We start from the raw sequence: 25551 nt of genomic DNA, 5'->3' as shown, positions 1-25551 counted from the left end.
TGTATCACTATGGAAGTAAGAGCATTTTACATACAGGGAATATTCCATTTTCAGCCTTAGGGGATGGACAGAATCTAAGCCACCATCTCAGCTGGCTTTTCTGCAAGGAGATCAGCAGGCTGCTATTACCCCTGCCTTTAAGAGCACCACCGAGGAAGGGAAATCTGAGGCCAGGCTTCTCAGCAGGCAAACAGGACATACTCCTCAAAGATTGGCTCACTACCTCCTGGGAGGAGGCTTACAGCTCAGGAGATGGTTTCTGGACTCCTGATAGGACTGGAAGTAATAATCAGTAAGGGAGAAAGACCTTGAAGAAGCTATGCCAACTCCAGTTCTAAAATAAAGTCTAGACAATTTAAACCAGGTCCACTTTAGCTGGCAGATTCCCTCAGGGGAAGCACACTGTAGGTACTAAGAAGGTCCTGACAGAGCTAGCCAGGGACAACGCATGTTAGTGCTACCTTTGACCCACTCATAAGTACAACAGTGTCTTCCAAATTAATCACAAGAAGTACTTCTATTACCATTAGCCACTGAGTGGATTTATATGCAACTAAGTACATGCTCAGCAGGCTCATTTTGGAGGTCTAAGACAATCCCATCGGGAGAGGTGGAGTGAAACTAGAGTATTACTTTATACAAGTAAAAGCAAATGCAGATTGTTTCCTTAGAATTTGTTTGGAAGGCCAAGCAAAGCATCTACTCACCCAGTTTGACCTCGAAAGGCACAACAATTTCCCTGGGGTGGAAAGGAGATACTTGTAACACCAAGAGTAATGATGTATTTTCCCCTGTATCCACTTCGTGACCTTCCCCAAAGATATGTGCCTACCTTTGCAGAAGCAGGCCAAACTCATAATTTGCATAAGGGCTTAGAGGACCTTTTATATCCACCTCTCGTTAACATAAAAATTAACGTGCATGGGTGACATCTGTCTTTTATTGATTCAATCAATATATTGGGAATTTAGCAGCAACTTAATGGCAAGCAGTTACAAAAATCTCCTATTCTTCTACATTTAAAATAAGTTGTCTTAAATAATCTACACCAACCTAAAATCACAAGAACACATGTGAATGGCTGAAGCACTTCTGCTGTTATGCCTATGGCAAGTTTATTAGTAATTTCCTAACAAAATCTCCTAGTGCAAAGTGCACATAATTATTTGGGACCTCCATCACCATATTTGGCTCTCATTTTCTCCTACAAATAATTGTGCCCAAATACAAGAATGTGAAGTAAAACTGAGCACGTATGCCCACCACCTTGCTTTGAGGGCGCGTGCTCCTCTAAACAACTCTCAAAAATCTCGAGTTAACTGCAGCCACAGCTCGCCATCAAGCCTGTTGGTGGCTGTTCTTAACACTAGGCTGCCTTGAAGATCCCTAGCTCCGAGGTTAAACTGGTGCAAACACATGGCAGGGCTCAGCGGGGCTAAAAGACTAAAAGCTCGACATAGTCCTGTCCTTTCCCCCTCCCGTCTCCTCACTTTAGCGCTAGAAAGAGCAGCTCTGTGTTTGTACTATTCACCTGTGAAGGGAACCTTAGAGTTTCTTTTTGGTTCTAGGCACGGCATTGGATTTAGCAATGTATTTGGTTGCTGGTCCTTGGCTTGATGTCATGGGGGATTTCTCTGGTTCTCCCTTGAGTCCGGCTGGAAAGTTTCTGCTACATGCAGAACTTGCATGCTTCGAGTCCGAGTTGTCTGCATTTTCCTTCTTACTGGTCACAGGAAATTTCTTTGCATAAGCAGTGGACTGGAAATAAAGGGAAAGGCCTGGATTACTTTTCAGACACGAGGCAATATCTATCAATTCAAAGAAGCAAGGGACTACAAAGTTGCCCAGGATTTGCAAGGCGGAGCACTCTCCAGAGGGGAGATAGAAACTAATCCCATTGTAGGGCTGTTATTAAATGCCCAAGTAAGTTCCTTTAGCACTTTCAGGAAAACAGAACTGTTTAGGGTTTGGTGTAGTGCAAACTACAGGCACAATTTCAGATCCTCTGCCATGCAAAACAAAAGTAAACATCTGGCAACATTTGCATAGGGAAGTTGGCCAGGACATAACCACACTCATTTCATCTTTACAGAATTCCAGGCCGGCCCTGGCACGTGTACGGCTGACCTGACAGGCACAGCACAGCACAGCTATGCCTCCTGACCTGGGGACAGTCGCTGCATATGGCCCACTCCTCGCGCTCTCGCCATTCTCTGTGCTCACTCCGGAGCCTGGCTTCAAATCCCGGTCACACCACGTGGGCAGGTCCACGGACCTCTTGGAGTCTCGATGCCTCACGGGTAAATGGGGAAAACGTATTTGCATGTTTACTACATGGGTTTATTATGAGAATGCACTGAGATAGAGGCCATGAAAGTACTTCTTCAAGGCACATAACAAAAAAAAGGGGTCTCAATAGGCAATTGTGTTTTCTCAGGTCACCCCACCCCACTGTCAAGGAAACAGTCTCTGATTCTGCTGTCATGAGGGAAGCAGAGTCCATTTTAACCTTAGACCCATTTTATAAGTAATCACTTCTCTGGGCGCCATGGAGGCTCAGTCGGTTAAGCTTCTGACTTTGGCTCAGGTCATGATCTTAATGTTCTTGAGTTTGAACTCCATGTGGAGCCCCGCATCAGTCTCCGCCCTGACAGTGCACAGCCTGCTTGGGATTCTCTCTCTCTTCCTCTCTGCCCCTCCCCCACTTGCATTCTCTAAATAAATAAATAAATAAACTTAACAATGACAACAAAAAAGAAGTGAGCACTCCTCATGAAATGAAGCTGAGCACCGAGTTCTAAAAGAGCAGAGAACGTATTAGGAGAAGGGGACACAAGCAAGGTGGGGGATGAGACAGGGGAGAATAGATACAGCAGGTCTCACAGACACAAAATGGTCTGGGAAGGGCTCGTAAGTTTAACGCTCTGGCAAACGCAAAGTTACTCTACATCTGGATCAATAATCAGGTTAACAATTTTCAAAGAATCTGAAAAGACTACATGTAACACTGTACAAATAAACCTGGTGTTTCTTTGATCACTCAGGCCCTTGTGATACAAATGGCCATGTTTTATGCCCGGTAGTAGGCACTTAATATATATTTGTTCAATGAATAAGTGACCTCCCAGGGCAGCAGCAGAACTTCGGGTCATTTACGATTTTTGGTACCTGTATTTAAAGAAAGAGAACATTTACCTGACATTTGCTTATTGCAGACAGGCCTTAAATATGTGTCTCTTCAGAACATCACTCATGTAGGACTTCCTAACCATGTCTGCTAATTCTTGAGCTGGTAATTTTGTACATTGAAAAAAATTAATTTGTATAAATTTAGAAATGTAAAAAAGTCCTTTTCTCTATAGATTTGTTTCACCCACGAAAATGTCTACATTGCTTCTCTGTGTATTCTTTCACAAAATAGAAACTACTGAAAATGCATCAGCATTCCGTAACATAGATTGTATCCTCTCACTGAAAACTCCCATGTTCAGCAATATGGTGAGGGTGAACTCCCCTAATGCTCCAGTAACCGGCCGGAGAGAAGCTGCGTTGTTTAGAATAGCACTGATCCCAAAGACAGGAAACCTATCCTGGAAATTTCAATTCATGAAAGTTTAATCCTATTAAAAGGTGAATCTAAGTGTAACCTTCACTCTTTTGATTTTCCACCTTTTGAGTGATCATCCAAGTAGTTGAGGAAATGTCTTTGAACACGTCCACTACAACTACTCTTCTACAGAATAGGAACACAGATTCAGCCATTTTCTTTTTAATGTATTTATATTCATATGCAGCTCAACACTTCCATTCTTCTTCATGGTTCCATTTGTTAATGGACTTGAGTCATTAAAGTAGACTCAGAAGTTGCAGTCACCAGAAAGAAATACTCAGAGACAGTCTCTGTTGGCAGGTGTAGTGATGTAGATGATTTTTTCTTTTTCCCAAACGCATTAGAGGCTCTGGTGTTTTCTTCTTGGATAAGGTAACTTAAGATTATCCTCAGAATTTTCTGGCAAAGGGGAAAGAAAGAGAAAACTAAACCAGAATGTTTGGTTGCTTTAGTGCAGAAATATGGTATTTCTGTTTCATTCTAGAGCAAGATGAGAAAATATTCCTCAGCAACATTTCATTATTTTATTTATTTATATCTAATTTTAGTGATGTATTTTTAAAATAGGTGGTACAACCCCATGATTTAATAGTCACAGTGTTAAAAATCTTCTCCCTGCCCCCTAGTTGACTCTGCTCTGCCCCACATCAGGGACAACCAATATTATCAATTTACAGTGTATGCTTCCAGAGAGTTCATGCATCTTCAAGCAAATATTAAGTGGAACCAAATTGAATTGGTAGTCATTTCTGCAGGTCAAAACAGCCTAATAATGGCAATTTCATATGGTTCCGTCTAATCCATATATTGACATGCTTTCTTCTCCCTGTTTTCACCCAAATGGTAGCTCACTGTAAGTGTTCTTTCACACCTTGATTTTTTTTCAACTAATGATTACTTTGAGTATCCTTCCACGTCCACATGTAAAGAGTTCTCATTCTTCTTTTTGGCTCTGCAGTATTCTCTTGTTTGAATATTTATTTAGCCAGCCCCTTCATAATGGACATTCAGGTCATTTCCAAACTTTTCCTAGTACAAATAATGCTTCTGTGAATAATATTGCACTTGTGCCATTTTGTACATGTGTAAGTATATCTACAGGCTATACATTTTAGAAGCAGGACTCCTGAGTCAAAACATCTATGGATTTGTAATTTTGAAAGGTATCGCCATATTGCTTTCCAGTGCCTCTGTACCAACTTATATTCTTACCGGCGACATATAAGTCCCTGTTTTTTTATTTCCTTTTCAATTTGGTATTTAATACATGTTAAAACTAATATAGTCAACCATGTTTTCTTTGAACTCCAAGTTGGCCCAAAACTGGTTCCACTGAAACAAATCTCAATACTTGTCCCTTTACTTCTTGGTAATATCAATGCAAATCTACTCACCTTTATACAGATGTTTATTGTAAATGCTTAGAAGCTTCTGTGTATATGTGTGCACCTTGTAAAACGGTGTGTGTGTGTGTGTGTGTGTGTGTGTGTGTGTACATGTGCACACTTTACCATTTCCCTGCTAATTTGCAGTTGCATTAAGTTTAGAATGCCATTGTTTAGGAATCAGAATTGTAAGAGCTTTCCTGAAGCCTCTGAGTCTCCCCTCTTAAATATCACCTCTGATATTTGAAACTGTGCTCTGATGCTAACAAGACATGGATGCAGGCCGGCTCTCATGATGTCCTTTAGACTGAGCTGTAGCTTTCTTCACCAAGAGCCAAGCCACTCACTTCCTTGAACACAAATGGCCAAGGCAAATTCCAGCTTCCAGGCTTTTCTCTAGGAATATAAAAAAATCTTAATGTTTCAGGGATTTCCTTTGTAGGTTATAGGTTATCTAAATTTTAGGTTTCTCTTTTTCTTCTCTCACAGTTGAGGGGATTCCTCAGGGATCTATGCTGTCACTGATGCAATTTTACACTTTTGTGAGTAACGTGACAGAAAAATGAAAAGTGAAATTACCAAGGCTATAGGAATTACTAAGATCTTCTAGGTCATAAAAGGCAAATAGAAGGTGATGAGCTCCCATCCTGTTATACAGAGGAGAAAGATGAGAGAGGAATTCAATATTCAGTTCTAGGGGAAAAAGAGTTTAAATGATCATTATGAGATTGTTGGCCATCATTATCAGTCCAAAAAGGATCTACAAATCATTGTAGATTGTGCTCTGAAGATACTAGGGTAACATACCATTGCACAGTGATCAAGAAAACCTAGCTATCATCAGAAAGCATTTTAGAAATAAAGAAAAAAATCCTTTATCCTTACATAAAATCATGAAGAATTCATACCTGAAACACTGCAAATCAGCTTGAACAGAGATAAAGGAACCAGGAAAGGTTTACAGACAGGTCACTAATATGATTAATGGATGGAGGTTTCTTTACGAGAGAGAGCTCTTTAGTCTAAAAATATAGAGAATAGAGGACATATATAATCACAATCTGTAGAACACACAAGGGGGAAGATCTCAGCTCTGTGCTGTAGTCAAGATGGTTATACCAGGGGCGGCCCCAAGAAGCATTTCAATTGTTCCTCATCTTTGACAGGCTCTTTCCACCTGGGACGGTTGAAGAATAGTCAGTCCTACTGGAGGCGGAATGATGGAAAAGATGACCTTACAAGGTTCCCTCCGGTTTCATCTTTTAGTAATTCAGCACCCATGGCCTGATTTCTTCAGCTCATATTATTAATCTTGGAAAGGGGCTCCATGTGTGCAAGGGGAGATATGTAACAAGAAAATTGGGCTAAATATACATATTTCATTATTCACTGGCATAACTTTAACCTGATGAACCCATCTGGTGATAATGGATGCAAAACCTGTAAGCTCTAGGCATATCCCTGCAAGTTAATACCAGTACATGATTACTAGAAACTGTTACCATTTCTCTGAATTTTGAGTAAAATACATGCTATTTAAGTAAAGTGGTTTATCGCCATAGCAACCATTTCTAGAGTCACACATTCAAATTATAGGCCTGCACAAGGTCCAAGTGACAGAACATTCTGATACAAGTTTTCAGCTCCAGTTTGCTTGCAATGGTCACCCACTTTCTCTCACATTCCTGTGCTTTTCAGAAAGAAGAAGGAAGGGAAAGAAAAACCAAAGGGAAGAAGAGTAATTAACTTCCAAATATATAGATTTCTTCTATAAGGCTATCTACATAAATAGCTGGGCCTTCTATGGAGTTAATGAAAATAAAATCTAACTTGCAAATCAGGGAGATATAAATTTCTCTTTTCTTTTTTAGTTGAAGTATAATTTACATACAGTAGAATGTACAAATCTCAAGTGTACAGATTGATGACTTTTGACAATGCATAGACCTGTATAACCAACACTCAATCAAGAAATAAAACAATTCCCTACAAATTGCCCTGGGTCCACATCCCACTCAATTCCCTCCCATCCTGAGGCTACAGGTGTTCTGATATAGTTCAACATAATTACTTTTCTAAAACCTCATATGAATGAAACAACATACAGTATGTACTCTTTTGTGTCTGACTCCTTTTCCTTAACATGCTTTTTTAATTGAAATTTTTACTGAGATTTAAGAAAAAGAAATTTTAATTGAGATAATTATAGATGCTCATGGTATTGCAACATGTGTTTTTGAGATTCATCCATGTATTAGTGGTTCACTCCTTTGTATTACCAAGTAGTATTCCATATTTTATGGACATACCACAATTTGTTTATCCATTCTTCTATTACTGGATATTTGGACTGTTTCCAGTTTGAGGCTCTTTATACATAAAGCTGCTATAAATATATTCTACAAATCCTTTTCTGAACTTATACTTGGGATTTCTGGGTAAATGGTAAGTAAATGCTTAACTTTATAAGTAACTGCCCAACTGGTTTCCAAAGAAACTCCATCATTTTGCACTCCACAAAGCAATGTAGGAAAATTCCAACTGCTCCAGTATTTGCTAAGTGGACTGGATTTTTTAGATTTTGGCAATTCTAGAAAGGATATAGTGATATATGTTGTGGCTTTTCCTGTTATCATTTGCATTTTCCTGATAACTAGTGATGTTGCACATTTTTTTCACATTCTTATTGACTATTAGTGTATTTTCCTATCTGAAATATCTGTTCAAATCTTGTGCATATTTTAAAAATTGAGTTGCCTTATTGAGTTGTAAGAACTATCTCAATATTTTGGATACAAGTCCTTTGTTAGATATATTTATTGCAAATATTTTCTCCCTGTCTGTGGCTTGCCTATTCTTTTTCTTCATATGCTTTAGATGAGCAAATGCACTTACTTTGAAGAAGTCCATTTGATCTGACTTTTAAAGATGCTTCCTGATGTTCTACGAAATCTTTGACTACTCTCAGGTTAGAAGATATTCTCCTATGTTTCTCTTAGGAGCTTTATAGTTTAGCTTTTAGATTTAGGTCTGCTATCCATTTCAAACTAATTTTTGTGTATAGTGTGAGCTGGAGGTCAAAGTTCATTTTCCCTCATATAAGTATCATATTAGCTCAGTACTGTTTACTGAAAAAAAAAATCTTTTCCCCTACTGAATGGCTTAGAAATCTGTCAAAACTCAATGGACTACCTAAGGGTGGGCCTATTTTTACTCTATTTTGTTTCCATGATGTATTTGTCTATTCTTACATCAATACCACATTGGACTGATTACTATAACTATATAGTAAGTGTTGAAATCAGGTCACATAAGTTCTCCAACTTCATTTTTTTGTGTTATTTTGGCTATTCTAGGTCTTAATGTATTTCCAAACAAATTTTAGAATCATCTTGTCAATTTCTAACAGAAAAGCAAAGTCTTAGATTTTAATTGGGATTGCTTTCAAGTCATAAATCACTTTGGGGAGAATTGACATCTTAACAGTATCAAACTTCCAATCCATAAACATAGTCTTTCTCTCCAAATATTTCCATTTTCGTCAATTTCAATGTGTTGTGGGATTTAGAATAAATATTGTACACATATACTGTTAGAGTTAAGACTAAGTATTTTATGTTTTATGATATTTAAAATGGTATTTTAAGTTTTGCTTTCTAATTATTCATTGCTAGTATATAAAAAGACTATTTTTGTATATAGATTTTGCATCTTGAAAACTGTTTAACTCACTTTTTGTAGATCCCATGGGATTTTTTTTTCCACAGTCAAAATAAAGACAGTTTTATTCTTCTTTTCCAACCTATATAATTTTCTTTTATGTGCCTTGTTGCATCGGCTAAGATCTCTAGTACAATATTAAAGAGAAGTAGAAAGGGTCATCTTTGCCTTTCTCCTACCTTCAGTTGGAAAGTGTTCAATATGTCACCATGAAGAATGATATTAGATACAGAGGGTTTTGTTTTAATATAAAAATCCCTTAATATGTGAAAGAAATTCCCATCTGTTCCTAGTCTACTGAGGGTTTTTCTCATGTTTAAGTGTTGAATTTCATCAAATTATTTTTTTCAAAATTACTGAGATAATCATGTGGCTTTTCTCCTTTACCTATTTTTTTAATATAAATTATTGTCAAGTTAGCTAACACACAGTGTATACACAGCTAACATATAGTGTATACAGTGTGCTCTTGGCTTCAGGAGATTCCCATAATTCATCGCTTACATACAACACCCAGTGCTCATCCCAACAAGTGCCCTCCTCAATGCCCATCACCCATTTTCCCCTCTCCCCTGCCCTTCCATCAACCCTCAGTTTGTTCTCTGTATTTAAGGGTCTCTTATGGTTTCCCTCCCCCTCTGTTTACACCTATTTTTTCCCCTTCCCTTCCTCCATGGTCTTCTGTTAAGTTTCTTAAATTCCACATATGATATCTGTCTTCCTCTGACTGACTTATTTCACATAATGCTCTCCAGTTCCATCTGCATTGTTGCAAATGGCAAGATTTCATTCTTTTTCATTGCCAAGTAGTATTCCATTGTATATATAAACCACATCTTCTTCATCCATTCATCAGTTGATGGACATTTGGGCTCTTTCCATAATTTGGCTATTGTTGATAGAGGTGCTATAAATATTGGGGTACATATGCCCCTATGAATCAGCACTCCTGAATCCTTTGGATAAATTTCCTAGTAGTGCTATTGCTGGGTTGTAGGGTAATTCTATTTTTAATTTTTTGAGGAACCTCCACACTGTTTTCCAGAGTGGCTACACCAGTTTTCATTCCCACCAACAGTGCAAGAGGCTTCCCATTTCTCTCATCCTCGCCAACATCTGTCGTTTCCTGTTGGCTGTTAATTTTAGCCACCCTGACCAGTGTGAGCTGATATCTCAGTGTGGTTTTGATTTGTATTTCCCTGATGATGAGTGATGCTGAGCATCCTTTCATGTGTCTATTGGCCATCTGGATGTCTTCTTTGGAAAAGTGTCTATTCATGTCTTCTGCCCTTTTCTTCACCGGATTATTTGGTTTTCAGGTGTTTAGTAAATTACTTATAGAATTTGGATACTAACCCTTTATCCAATATGTCATTTGCAAATATCTTCTCCCATTCTGCTGGTTGCCTTTTAGTTTTCTGGATTGTTTCCATTGCAGTGCAGAAGCGTTTTACCTTGATGAGGTCCCAATAGTTCATTTTACTTTTGTTTCCCTTGCCTTGGAAACATGTCGAATAAGAAGTTGCTGTGACCAAGGTCAAAGAGGTTTTTGCCTATTTTCTCCTCTAGGGTTTTGATGGTTTCCTGTCTCACTTTTAGGTCTTTTATCCATTTTGATATTATTTTTGTGTATGGTGTAAGAAAGTGGTCCAGTTTCATTCTTCTGCATGTTGCTGTCCAGTTCTCACAGCACCATTTGCTAAACAGACTGTCTTTTTTTCCACTGGATATTCTTCTTTCCTGCTTTGTCAGATTAGTTGGCCATATGGCGAATTATATTTGTTGATTTTGGATGTTAATCCAAAGGAATCCCAGGAATATACTGTATACTTGACCATGATGTGTCATCTTTTTAATATATTTCAGGATTGTTTGCTAATATTAGTTTGGGATTTTTATGTCTGTATTTGTGAGAGATATTGGCTAACAATGATCTTTGCTTATAATATCCCTGTCATGTTTTGGTATTTAAGTTATACTTGCTTTATAAATGAGTTGGAAAATATTTTAAGAGTTTGTGTAACAAGTTTTCTCTTCTGTAAATATTCAGAAGAATTAACCAGTGAAATCATTTGAGATTGGAATTTTCTTTACTGACAACTTCTTAATTATGGATTCAATTTTTAAAGTAAATATAGAACTATTCATATTTTCTGTTTTGTATATCTACTTTGATGTTTTTTAAATAAATCTGAACATTTCATATAAATTTTCCAATTTGTTGGCACTAAGTCATTCACAATATCCCCTTGTAGGGAGAGTGCTTAATTTGTTGTTCTTTTTCTAGCTTATTGAGATGAAAGTTTAGATTCATTGTTATTGCTATTGTTTTAAACCATCAATATGATTTTATATTTACTCACATATTTACTCTTGCTGATGCCCTTCATACTTTTTTGCAATCAATATTTCTATCTGGGATTCTTTTATCTTGAGAATTTTCTTTAAGCATTTCTTATGGTAAGATATGCTGGTAACAAATTCTTCCATCTTTTTCATACTTGAAAACATCTTTTATTTTATCTTTATTTTTTTTTAAATATGAAATTTATTGTCAAAATGGTTTCCATACAGCACCCAGTGCTCATCCCAACAGGTGCCCTCCTCAATACCCATCACCCACCCTCTCCTCCCTCCCACCCCCCATCAACCCTCAGTTTGTTCTCAGTTTTTAAGAGTCTCTTATGTTTTGGCTCCCTCCCTCTCTAATCTCTTTTCTTTTTCTTTTTCTTTTCCTTCCCCTCCCCCATATTTTTGAAGAAAATTATCACTATAGAATTCCAAATTGGCAGTTTTTTAAGATTTATTTCTGTTTCCACTTAACACTTTAATGACATCACTCCATTGTCTTCTGGCTTCCATTATTTCTGTTGAAGCATCAAATGCTGTTCCTTTGATGCCAACATGTTCCCCAGCCCCACCCTCCTAACCCTGGATGCTTTTACAATATTCTCTCCCTAGTCTAAAGAATTAGAGGACAGAATTCAAAGCAACCACAGACATAAGAAAGTAATGAGGGAATCCCTGAAAGGAGAGAGCCAGAGAAGGGGCATCTTAAATTCTTCCCAGCTAAAGAGAAATGAACTGACCTATGGTTTGAACTGCTGGCTAAGAGAAAATTTGCAATTTGTATCCAACCAACTAATTGCCTGCTAAAACAGAAACATCAACACTTTTTGGAGGAACGCAGTTGAATCCAGAGTCAGCACAACATAACACTTCTAATCTCTAGGATACAGTCCAGAACTACTCAACAGAAATAATAATCAATAGAGACAAACCCTGAGGTGACCCAGATGTTGATATTAGCAAACAAGGATTTTAAAGCAGTTATTACAATTACCAATGATGTAAAGGAAAATATTCTTTGAGGAAAAAAGAAGGTCTCTGAAGAAAAATAGAAATAACAAAAAAGAATCAGATGGAAATTTTAGAATTTAACATCTAAAATTAAATATTCACCAGGTAGGTTTAACAGAGAAATAGAGACTGAATCAAGCTGCAGGGAAACGATACCAGATGGAAAACTGGATTTTCAGAAATGAAAGAATAACAGAAATGGTAAAATACCTGGGTACATATAAAAGACAAAATTTCCTGGATATATTTATGACTAAAGCAAAATTAAAACATTGTTTTGTGGGGTTTATAATTATGTACCTATAATACATGTGACAATATTAGCCTAAAGGCAGAATAAGAGATGAATGGACCCAAATTAATATATTTTGAATTAAAAAAAAATTTTAAAGCCCAGCGATTAATCTTATGACCACTATTATAAATTCTTGATCAGATATATTGTTTATATCTGTTTTGATCAATTATTTAGCTGTCATTTTTTCCAGGAATTTCTTTCGAGGAGAATTCTTCTGTTCTGTCATTTTGGCCAGTCTTCTGTCCCTCACATGTTTTAAAAGCTTGTTATGTGTCCTGAACCTGTGAGCACTACTGTATTAAAGAGGGGTCATACACTGTCTAGGGCCTGGACCTTCAAGAGGTGGTTTTTTTTTTTTTTTTTGGAGTGTGTTACTTGCTCTCTGTTGTTGTGACCCTGGTTGCTTTATGTCCCTACTCGTAGTGATGTTTTGGACCCTCTACCAGGTGTGCTTTGATTTGTTCATTGAAGTAGCCCTGTGGGCTGCCAGGTTGTCCTTGTAGGCCCCAGGAGCCGTCTCTGTCACTCTGTAGCCCAGACTCTTGGAATTCAAAGTACTCCGGCATCTAGACTGCTGTGTTTGAGGGACAAGGGAACTTCAGGTCCTTTATTTTTCTGACATGTCGGATCTCCTCTCAGCCAATTTTTTTTTAATTTTTAAAAAAGTGTTTATTTATTTTTGAGACAGAGAGAGACATACCATGAGCAGGGGAGGGATAGAGAGAGAGGGAGACACAGAATCCGGAGTAGGCTCCAGGCTCTGAGCTGTAAGCACAGAGCCCGACGTGGGGCTCAAACTCACGAACCACAAGATCATGACCTGAGCTGAAGTCGGATGCTTAACCAACTGAGCCACCCAGGCATCCCTACAATATATTTTGAATTAGAGCAATATTTGTTAAAATCCAACCCAGTGGGTATCCTAACAGCTACAGTCCCTAAGGGGAGCTGAGCAAAAGCCAGGCTTGGGACAGGATAGAAATGATTTGAAAGGATTCAATAATACATTCCTTCAGCTGTGGAAATCTGGCTAAGCTTGTGGTGAAACTTAATCGGAGTAGCAGGGACAAAAGCCTTATTGTTTATGGAAGCCTACGAATCCAAATTGGCAATTGGCATTGTAAACAGCTTTGGATCAAAGAACAACATGTCAAGATCATGTTAGCACAGTTATTTGCACCTGTATTAATCATCTATTGCTGCAATTATGCTACTGTCTTTGGGAGGACAGTAGCATTTGGGAGGTCCCCTAAATCACCTCTAGTTTCCATGATTCACTAGGAGGACTCACAGGACTCAGAATATAGGTGTACTCATGCTACAATTTATTACAAAGCACAATTAGCAAAGGTAAAAGGTACTTGAGGTGAAGTTCAGTAGAACCCAGGCTCAAGCTTCTAAAAGCCCTCACTCAGGAGTTACACAGAATGCATGTAATTACTCCAGCAACGAGCTGTGACAACACATATCAAATGTTGCCAACCAGGGAACGTCTTAGAAATGGCACCCTGGCTTTTTATTGGGAAGTGGTCATGAAGGCAGTCTCTGCCTAGCACCTACCAAAATCCCAGACTCCCAGAAGGAAAGCAGGTTCCAGCATAAACCATATCATTTGTACAGAGTTTAAATAGAATAAATCATTTTTAAATATTTATTTATTATTTATTTTTGACAGAGGGAGAGAAAGAGTGTGAGTGGGGGAGGGGCAGAGAGACAGCAAGACAGAGAATCCAAAGCAGGCTCCTCACCACCAGCACAAAGCCAGATGTGGGGCTCGAACCCACAAACCATGAGATCATGACCTGAGCTGAAGTTAGATGCTTAACTGACTGAGCCACCCAGGTGTCCCAGAATGAATCATTCTTATCAGTTAATGGTAGCAACCAAATCCAAGTTCCCAGAAGCCAGCCAAGGGCCAACCTTGTAAGCAGTCCTTTTCAAGGATAGCATTTTAAGTCTGCTATGTTAACTGTTTTCGGGACAATTACATAACTAATGACTATAAAAGTCTCAGTATCTTATAACAACTAACACTGCTTTCTCTCAGTTAGCTGTAGGGGGTAGCCATGGTAGACTCAACTAGACTTCAGGCTTTGTATTAGGTTCAGATCTGCTTCACAAATCATAGTTCCAGGAATGGTGGCTCCCTGCAGGCATGTTCTTCTCATGTCAGGTAGCAGAAATACAAGAGAGCAAGCTAAATCAGGCAAACACTTTTAAGGTCTCTACTTACAGCATACCTCTTAACATTCCATCAGCCAAAGTAAGTCATACAGTTAAAACCAACATTAGAGGGATGAGAAAATATCCTTCATCTACTCTAGTGGGGAGAACTGAAATGTCACATGGCAAAAGATGTGAATGTACAAATCCCTTACAGAGAGGGATTAAATAATTGTAAAAAATAATCTAAGCTACCACAGTAGGGATCTAGGGACCTCACAAAACTCAGAGGGCAAATGAGATTGGAAGCATCACCTTATCATTTTTGAAAATGATATTTCTTGGTTTGTTCATTAGTTTCTTGAAATACCTATACCCAAAAGAGACTTGAAGCTGACAAGAAAAAAATGTGCAATTTTAGTAATATTCTACACAAGTTCTTTAGCGATATAATAATCAAATAATAAAAGCTAACATTAATGAGTGCTTACTATGTCAAGAGTGTCACATGATTATTCCATTTAATCCTTGGTTGATACCATCATTATTTCCATTTTATAGATGAGGAAACAGAGGCCTAGAAATTTTCCCAAGGTCGTAAAGCTTGTAAGTGGTGAAGCCAGATTTGAATGCATGCAGCCTACATCCAGAGATTGTGTTTTTAGCCATTGTATTTTAAGTGTGTGCCAGACTGTGACGTTTCAATATTGGACTACAAAAGTGTGCCAAAGTTGTGGAAGCACCACCAAATCTGCACATGAGTCACATGGGCTCATAGAGCTAAGGTTTAATTTGTCAAGAAAAGAAAATCTTTATCCTCCTCAACTAAAATACCAAGAAAACCTGACTCTTTCCCGTAGAAATATATCAACATACCATAGTTCAACTGTTTCATTTCCATGTTATTTAAATTCAAACATTTCTTGTCTTTGAAGAACTGCTACATGAATACATTTCATTGATCAAAATAACTGCAAAGTTTCTAAGCAACCTTGAATTTCTACTTTCTAGACTAAAGTATCTGCTACACGTACCATCTCCTGTGACACTGTAAAGGCCATGTTTTCAGTCAACAAAACTAATCACAAGAGAAAACAATTAGAAAAATCTTCCATTTTCATTAAACAAGTATATTCAAGACTGTTCAATGAGTAATTGAACAACTAAGAAGTTTCTTTTTTTTTTTTTTTTAATTTTTTTTTTAACGTTTATTTATTTTTTTGGGACAGAGAGAGACAGAGCATGAACGGGGGAGGGGCAGAGAGAGAGGGAGACACAGAATCAGAAACAGGCTCCAGGCTCTGAGCCATCAGCCCAGAGCCCGACGCGGGGCTCGAACTCACGGACCGCGAGATCGTGACCTGGCTGAAGTCGGACGCTTAACTGACTGCGCCACCCAGGCGCCCCAGAAGTTTCTCTTTTATGAAGCAAGAATTCTGTAATGCAGATATACTTGTATCACTCCAGAATTTTTGGTCCTTCCCTCCATAGTTAGAGGGAAGTGCATTTTAATCACAGATATTCATTTCCCACTTTTTTTCTGAGATTAATAAATAATGAAAGTATGGTAGTATGCATCTGAAATCACTAAGGACATAATGTTAAAAGGCATACTCCTGCAATGAGCAATGGTCTGCCAACCATCTCATTTGAAGATGAGTAAATGTTATTGTAGGAACTAAAGTCTTGGGTATCTCTGATAAAATAGATTTAAGCACCCACTGTAGGGGCATCTGGGTGGCTCAGTCGGTTAAGCGTTGGACTCTTGATTCAGCTCAGGTCATGATCTTATGGTTCGTGAGTTTGAGCCCAGTGGCAGGTTCTGGGCTGACAGCGTGGAGCCTGCTTGGAATTCTCTCTCTCTCTCTCTCTCTCTCTCTCTCTCTCTCTCTCTCTCTCTCCGCCCCTCTCTGCTCATGCTCTTGTGTTCTCTCTCTCAAAATAAATAAATATACATTAAAAAAAAAAAGAACCCACTGTAGGGAACTTATTATTCTTTAAAATTCCTCAGTGGATCTTTTTTTTTAAAGTTTATTTATTTTGGGGCGCCTGGGTGGCGCAGTCGGTTAAGCGTCCGACTTCAGCCAGGTCACGATCTCGCGGTCCGCGAGTTCGAGCCCCGCGTCAGGCTCTGGGCTGATGGCTCAGAGCCTGGAGCCTGTTTCCGATTCTGTGTCTCCCTCTCTCTCTGCCCCTGCCCCGTTCATGCTCTGTCTCTCTCTGTCCCAAAAATAAATAAACGTTAAAAAAAAAAAATTTAAAGTTTATTTATTTTGAGAAAGAGAGAGAGAGAGAGACAGAACATGGGGGAGGGGCAGAGAGAGAGGGAGAGACAGGGGGAATTCCAAGCAGGCTCCTCACTGCCAGCACAGAGCCCGACATGGGGCTCAAACTCATGAACCACAAGATCATGACCTGAGCTGAAATCAGGAGTCAGATGCTTAACCTACTGAGCCACCCAGGTGCCCCCACTGTAGGGAATTTAGAGGGTTACTAAAAACATAAAACATTACCTAGATGTACTCAGCCTATAAAACACAAGATACACACAAGAGAACATTTTTATCCTCGAAGACACAATTACCCAAATTAGACGAAAAATTGGAAGTAGAAAGAAAAACAAAAAGGACAAGGCCAAATGCCATATTTGAAGACAAGTTTGAAAAAGCACAGAGGAATACCTACCTTAGTCCAGACATGAACAATGAAGAGATGTGGACTATATTTGTCCACGATGACCTGGGCATTTGGAACTAAGGGATGGTTATTCAGTGAAAGAAGAAGGTGCTTAGTTCGAGTATTTTTTATTTTGTTTATAACAAATCCTCACTTTCTCTGTTAGTTTTCCAAGAGCTCTGCCACTTAGCTAAAAAGAATGATTACCCTGGTTTATAAAAAATACAAAATCAGAGCTCTAAATGGATTTGTGAGATTTTCCAGAAGAGAGAACAATGATACAGTGGAAAGTAGGAACTGTTGGCAGATTTCCACTTAAAGCCAAATTTCAAAAATTTTAATGGAAAAAGAATGTCCTTAATTTTCTAGGTATAAATTATTTATATTATCACATCAAATTGTTTATATAATCTAATTTTAACAAACAATTTTCCCCATGGGAAATATTTTAATATTCATAGAATAATTTTAATAAAATTAAAATTTCACTCTTAAGAATATTAATTACTATATGAATCCTGTGTGGACTCAAGAGTAAATGGCAAACTCTATTTTTCAGTTATCACTTGAGAACTTTACACTAGAATACTATTTACTGTTAATGAAGATTTGAAAGAAAAGAAGTAATTTCTTAGCATAAACTCAGCTTCAATATAATTAACAAAGTAACATATTTATTCATAAAAATCCATGAAAAAACTTAATATGTTAAATGTGTCAGAAGTCTTTCTTTTAAGGGATAGCACTTTTCAGAAAAACTCCTGCACAAGGTAATGTGTTCCCCTCAAGACATCACAGCCAAAACCTAAGCATGGGAAAGTTCCTTAGAGGACATCCAGGCATCCGGGATTCCTGCTACAGCATTTCTAACAAGTAAATTTCCAGAGCCTGTATGAATCTTTCCAATAACTGGGAGGTGGGGTCTACTATCCACGGTCCAGCCTATTCTAGTGCAGGGGAGCTGTGACTATAGTAAAGTTCTTCCTGCTGATGAGTAGAATCTATGTTCTTAAAATTTCAACCTACCTGGTATAAAATTAATACCACTGGTTATATAAAGTTCTAGCATCCATAAAGCACCTCAAATTCCAATTCTTTTGTTCCCTAGTTGGAAGTAGCTAAGAATAGCATAGAAGTTCTATCACTCTAGGACTTGCGGAAGGAAGGGGACAGGAGGGTAGAGGTGTGACAGAACAATGTAAAAGGAGACAGAAGACAACAAATATTTGGTTCACAAGGATATTTTATGTCAGATTCAGTGACAAACATGGATATAATCCAAGACTACAAAATACAAAAGATTATCTATGGGTGCATGTGGTGTACGTGTAAGTATTTTTGTTTGTATATATATGAGTATATGTAGATGCATGTGTGTATATATATGTTTAATACATGTGCATGAGTGCATGAGTATATATATAGTTGACCCTTGAACAACAGGGGTTTGAACTGTGCAGGTCTGCTTATAAACAAGGATTTTTTTAGGTAAGTACAGTACACTCACTATTGTAAATGTCTTTTCCTTATGATTTTCTTAATAACATTTTCTTTTTTCTAGACTACTTTATTGTAAGACTACAATATTATATTATTGTAGACTACAATATATATTGTAAGACTACAATATTATATAATACATATAACATACAAAATATGTGTTAATCGACTATTAATGTTATTGGCAAGGTTTGAGTCAACAGTAAGCTATTAGAAGTTAAGTTTTCGGGGAGTCAGTAGTTACATGCAAATTTTTGCACTGCATGGGGGTCAGCACTCCCCCACTCCCATTATTCAAGGATCAACTGCATATACGTATATGGCATATGCATGTATGTGTATGTGTGTGCATGTGTGCGTGCATATGAATATGTATGTATAAAATGCCAAGTCAGCCAATAGAAAAATCTGCAAACTATGTTCAATAATGGAAATGCAAACGTGGGTTTTTAGGGTATTATTTTCAACAACATAGAATTCACACAGCTACTAAACATGGCAGGAGTTATTAACAGACCAGAGAGGATGAAGGGAATTCAACAAACTTATGTTTATTTCACGGTTTGAGAAATATTATTTTGAAACATCTGAGTCATGGAATGTGAAACTTATTATCTAGATATTTGGTATGAAGTAGATGAAGAAGTTCTCAACCAGTAAATCAAAATCAACCAGTAGATCACTATGTCAAGTCTCTTTCTGCAAGTGCTAACAAAGCTGATATCATGGGAGGGTAAGGGCCAGCAAAGCCACACCTTCCCGGGTGCAGCTCAGGGTCCACCCTTACAGGCCTTGTCTGCACTCTACCTATGCTATGCTTCAGGGAGCCAGCCAGCAACAGTTCCTCACAGGGGTCTGGGTTGCCCTGAGGTGAACACAGCCCCCACTGACAGGACACTCAATTATTAAAAGAGAATTCAAATACGTTCATTAGATCTCAAGATAAGGAAGAGAATAAACACAGAGAACATACATAGAACATACATTTTGTTTCACACAAACATAGAAACAGAAGAAGAAAGGGTTTGGGTAAATCGTTAGGATATTAAATTGTTGCTAAATTTTACTCACCACAAAGAATAAAATGCTACTCAGATCTAATATGGCAAAATGATGAAGCTACATAAACAGTTTCAGTTAATCATAAAATTGGAAACAGATCATTGGATAATGTAATATATCTTTTTCTAGGTAACACATAAACCCATTCCAAATTGTATAGCCTGGTAAAGCACAAAAATTACTACTTTTGACCCATGGGCCAAATATCACACACCATCTGTTTTTGTAAATAAAGTTTTGTTGCCACATGGCCCCCCTCATTCATTTGCTGTCTGTCTATTTTCATGCTAAAACATCGGAGTTGAGAAGTTGTGACACAGACTATTATGGCCCACAAAGCCTAAAATATTTACTCTCTGTTCCCCTTCATGGGAACAGTTTGCAGACCCCTGCCCTACATAATTACAGATCTTAAAATAAACACGTAGGTCACACTGCTAAACCATGACAGTCTCAGGGGAGGAAAGAACTTCACTTGCTTTATCATGTAGGCCCTTCCTTACAGATCAACAACAAAAAAGAATTGCAAAAACTGTTCCAAGGGTTGTGAGGGTATTTTATAGTTTGGAGAAATGAAGTAATTGCTCTTCCTACTTGCTGTGTTGGTTCCTACCTGTTTTTCCTCCTCTTCATCTGAAGTGCTACTGGTGTTCTGGACATTTCCGCTGGGTCTGCTGGGTTGGTAACCTTTCAACTTTTCTTGAATGGACCAGTTTTTCTCTGGATGTGTTGTGTCTTCCTCATCACTTTCTGGGTTATTTTTCCATTGTTTCATCATTTCTAACACATTGGTTGGTCTTGCTGAAGAAAGTATGTTGCCCTAATATTAACAATGAATTTTTGGTGTTATAAACCATTTAGAAAATTGAGATTTTTACATCTTTTAGTAATATATTTCCCCAAAGCCAGTAAATTGCATGGAAAAACTATAATGCTGAATAAATAGCAAAACTTTTGATGCCCTTTGGAGCATACTTCCTGCACTGACATGGCTCGTACCTCTTGACTGATCTCATGTACAACCCGTTAGGGTTCAGAGGTGGGGCAAGACCCCCTTCTAGAGCTATTTGTAAAAACTAACAGGGAAATGCAAAGAATGAAAAAAACTTGCCCCAAGTCTAGTGGGTCCAACACTAAGGACAAGTTTATATAATATCAAAATGTCTAGGTAGAAATGCTAAATTCAATTGAGTAAACACTGTGAAACAGCCTCAAAATTGTATTATCTCATGCCATTTCATGGAGAGACACTTTGTTATCAGCAGATCTTATTTAAAAATTTGTTTAATGTTTATTTATTTTTGAGAGACAGAGAGAGACAGAGCGTGAGTGGGGGAGGGGCAGAGAGATGGAGACACAGAATCCGAAGCAGGCTCCAGGCTCTGAGCTGTCAGCACAAAGCCGAACGTGGGGCTCAAACTCACGGACTGCGAGATCATGACCTGAGCCAAAGTCAGCCACTTAACCACCTGAGCCACCTAGGAGCCCCTCAGCAGATCTTATTTTAAAATGGATTTTGTCTGTATTTGCATTGGACATTTTTGCTTTTGGGGTTTCTTTATTGTCATCTCAAATAATGTACAATACAATAAACAACAACAAAAAACAAAAACAAAAAATATCACTGTGTCCAATAATATAGATATTTGATTTTTGATTTAAAAGCTTTTATTTGAGGGGCACCTGGGTGGCTCAGTCGGTTGAGCGTCCGACTTCGGCTGAGGTCATGATCTCGCGGTCCATGAGTTCGAGCCCCGCATCGGGCTCTGTGCTGACAGCTTGGAGCCTGGAGCCTGTTTCAGATTCTGTGTCTCCCTCTCTCTGACCCTCCCCCGTTCATGCTCTGTCTCTCTCTGTCTCAAAAATAAATAAACGTCTAAAAAATTTTTTAAATAAAATAAAAGATAAAATAAAATAAATAAAAGCTTTTATTTGACTGGAAGATTTCAATATGATGTGGTCATTTGAGTATAACTAATTCAGCACACTGCTTTTATCCCAGATGTGACTATCCCATATCAAAGTTGACTGTTTTATATTAACAATATTTTTCTCAAATATAATATTCCACTTCGTGCCAAGAAATACATGAATGTAGTCTCAAATGGCTCCCGCTAGAGTAGGAATGCCTTAAATATTTTTGCTCCTAACTCAGACTAGTAGAGAAAGTTTAGACAAGTTTGGATCACATTTGGATTAAAATGGGAAATTCAGGTGTGGGCACAGCTATGGAGTGATTCTGCATTAACTTGGTATGTGGGTGGATGGAAGCATCAGTGACACCAAATACTATGAAACAGGGCAGTGTAAGGGCAGCCATCTGAGCACACTGTTGAGGATTTGTAGAGTTTAACAGATTTGTGGTTAAAAACACAAACACATTAAGTATGGAATGGTAACAATGAAATGAGGATCATTATGCAATTAATTCCCCATGATTCTTCTATTTCATCCTGTTTTAAGAAGTTCTATATTCTTACCACTTTCTTAGCATCCTGCTTTTGATAAAACACTACCCATAGCATCCCCTACCCGTTCACTCCCAGAATTCCTTCACCACGCCTTCTGCCAACCCATAGCCTACATTTCCTCCAAGGCTCAATTTGAGTCATCTCTAGTCAAGCATCCCAGAACTTCAAAAGATGTTGTCATCTTAAATTCAGATGAAGTACAGAAGGAGTCTCAGTAAAAGAGTTGGGATTGTCTACAATGGTAGAGTCTCTGATCTCTCATCTGAATGAGTTCTGACCTCCAGGGCTCTGCCAACAGCCCTGTTTGATCCCTATAATCCATCTAGCTTCTATTACAACTTCCTGGTTTCATCCTGATCTTTAGCCCCAATTTTCATGTAATTACAATATCAGCTCCTCGAATGCTAGTAGACAAAACTCTGCCTCAACTTGATTCTTTCACTAGCAGACAGACAATCTGATATTATCTATGTCTGTATTTCCAGTCCTCAATTGCCCTTCCCTGATAAACTTTCTGTAAGGTAACTCTTTAGATACTATGGTAGTCACAAAGGCTGCTCACCTAACATTCCTTTCTTCTAGACATGTTGTAGACCTCTGCCTCTCTTCCTCTTCTGGGATATGACCATGTGAATTGTTTTGGCCAGTGAAATGTTATTGGAAGTAGTATATATAACCTCTGGGTGGAAAATGTAAAAGATGGTGTGCAACGTATCATATCCCCAATTCCTTCATGAGTAACTACAGAAGCAGAGAGATGGAGCCTCCCTCAGCCTGGATCCCTGAGTGAGGGCAAAGTAAAACAAAGCCTCCTCCTCTCCTCCCAGCCAATGTGCGATGGAAGACATCAAGGATGCTGAGATTTGGGGGTCATTTGTTACCAAAGGATAATTTAGCCTGTCCTGATATAAATAGCAAATTAAACATTTGCATTCTGTAAGTCACTTCCAAAAAGCCTTAGAAAGAATGAGCCCATGGTACAACCAGCATACCCAACAAAACTGTAATGACTACAGAAGTCATATCCAATTAGCACCATGTGATAGCCCATTTATTCAGACAGTCCTGGCTTTGCACAGTCCTGATGTGTATGAATGTCAATCATCATGACTTAGTTAAATACTATCAGTCACCCAACAACACAGTTCAAACTGCAGTCACCATGGTATACTAACACTAATTACATGAAGTTCAAACTTCACTGCTAGCTCTTCAATCCACAATCTCCATGTAAATTACAGATGTGCATTGTGATAAGTGACGGATCATGTCACTTCTTTCCCAGTCTGTCGTGACAGGACACTGGGCATTTGCTATTCAGTTCACACACAGGCAGCAAAGCACGCAGTTGTGTTGCCTCCTTGCCTCCCAGTGAACTTGACAGCTAAGAAGAAGGTGTAGCAAATAAATGAAAGGGGATCAGGCTGGAAGTGGAATCTGAATCAAATGTCAGTGGAGCAATAGCAGAAGCAGCTGACCTTGGAAGCATGGACACTGCCACCATTTGAGAGAACTTAGCCATGCAACCCAAGGAACTTGGTGAAGGCAAACTTATAAACATAAATGGGAGGAAAGTGGTGTGCAGAAACAACGCAGGTGCCCCAGAGACTGTGCAAAGAAGGTGACATTTAAAGAATTTTCAGAGAAAATTTATGACATTGAAAGCACAAATGATAAAAAGTTGGAAGTTGACCCAAACTTAGAAAATTGTATTATAACTCACCAAAATATAAAAAGATGCTTCCCTCTGTATTGTATTATATTCAAGCAGGAGAAGGTAAGCACTGTTTAAGCTAATTTTGATAAGTTTTTATTAAAAAATATATACTTTAATTCTGATATTTCTAATGTTTTAAACTCCAATGCACTAAAAAATCGGTTTATCTCTTGTTTCTTTTTCTAAGTATTATAACCAACAGTTTTCAATGTTTAACAAAAAATTTTAAAGTGCATGGAACAATCCTAATTTTCCCCAATGATTATTAACATCACTTTGCTCTTTCAACCTGCATTGTTGTTTTTATGGTCCTGTGCTACTATACAAACCAAGGATTCCCTGGATTATTTTGAATCTGCATCTCCGGCAATCTTTCAAATGCTTGGTTCACATATACATATGCATAAGAGCTTGATGACTGACACTCTAAATGCCTAAAGTAGAGTGCTTTTGCACTCAAAGAAATGACCCTATTTCTCATTTCAAAGAGGCTGTGGAGAAAAGAAAGGATTCAGGATAGGACATTATTCCCTCTGAAACATGCTACTTGGAAATCTCTAACTCCTTGTTTCTGACATTCATGTGTGATACCAAACAGTGCACAAATAGTGATTCTGACTCCAGACTTTCCCTGTTGTCTACAGTCCAGTCAATAACTTACTAGACTACCTTCTTCTTGCTTGCTAGCAATTGGAGGAGGAATTGCATCGCATTCTTGGACTGACCGATGATTAAGTGACCCAGGGCTATGTGTCATGAGCCTTCTAGGGTCAATCGAAACTACAAATGAACCAACCACCCAAAACAAAGATGGGTGGAATTATTAGGGCAGACACTGTAGATTGTGTAGATTTTACCATCAGGACACTACCCTCTGAATTTCCTTTACTGGCTTGGGGAATCAGGGGTCAGACACTGAACTCATCAACTATGAAATAGTAAGAGGCAAGAAGGCGGCAGTAACAGACCAATAATCTGAGGCTTTCAAAAGTAGAACACCAACCTTTTGGTTACTAAATTTCCACTTGTTTAACTAACAGATGGCTGAGGCTATTTTACTTTGAAAAATGGAAAATGAACACCCATGGAGAAGAAGCGTTGGCAAAAACTGAGATTTGGATTTAAAACCTTAGTATTAAATGAAGACCACAAATGGAGACCCAAACATATGCCCTCATCTAACATACTTCTCAAGGACGGCAACTCTAAGTATTTGGTAAACAATAAGTATGCAACGAGTATTTTTAAATGAATGAATGAACAATATTCATGAGCTGGGGTGAGGTGATACGAAACATAAAATTGGCAAAGCTAAAAGAAAACATTCGAGGTCTTTAGCTTTTGGTCATCATTCTATTTCTTGTAAATAGCCAGAACTCGTCATTTTGTGATGTTCCTAACAATATATATGTATTCTTAATTGAGTATAGTTGATACCTAGGAATAAATTTTTTCAATAGGAAAGTGGAATAGTCACTTTATTAAAAAACATAGAAGAATGTTCAACTTCACAAAATTAATAAAACCCAAATCAAAACAATGAGATGCCAATTTTCACTTAACAGATGGACATAAGTTTAAGTTTGACA

At 38.1% G+C, this 25551-nt stretch overlaps 1 protein-coding gene across 4 annotated transcripts in view; it reads right to left on the bottom strand.

Moving 5' to 3' along the window:
* Positions 1-922: 922 nt before the first annotated feature.
* The window catches only part of STK33 (serine/threonine kinase 33), a 169238-nt gene continuing 144609 nt past the window's right edge, over positions 923-25551 (bottom strand). For 2 of the 4 annotated variants that reach the window (XM_025928518.2, XM_086678047.1), the window contains exons 12-13: positions 20388-20594; positions 923-1758 (exon numbers count right to left, since the gene is read on the bottom strand). In XM_025928518.2, the coding sequence (XP_025784303.1) occupies positions 1546-1758; positions 20388-20594 (420 nt within the window). In that variant the 3' untranslated portion in view covers positions 923-1545. Of the gene's footprint in view, positions 1759-3753; positions 4010-20387; positions 20595-25551 lie in introns of those variants that run through there. The other 2 variants (XM_086678048.1, XM_025928519.2) reach the window with 2 other exon arrangements.

Source organism: Puma concolor, chromosome D1 (genome assembly GCF_028749965.1).
Source record: "Puma concolor isolate L17-30 chromosome D1, mPumCon1.1.hap2, whole genome shotgun sequence".
Lineage (NCBI taxonomy): Eukaryota > Metazoa > Chordata > Mammalia > Carnivora > Felidae > Puma > Puma concolor.
This window is presented reverse-complemented; position numbering and strand designations above follow the sequence as displayed.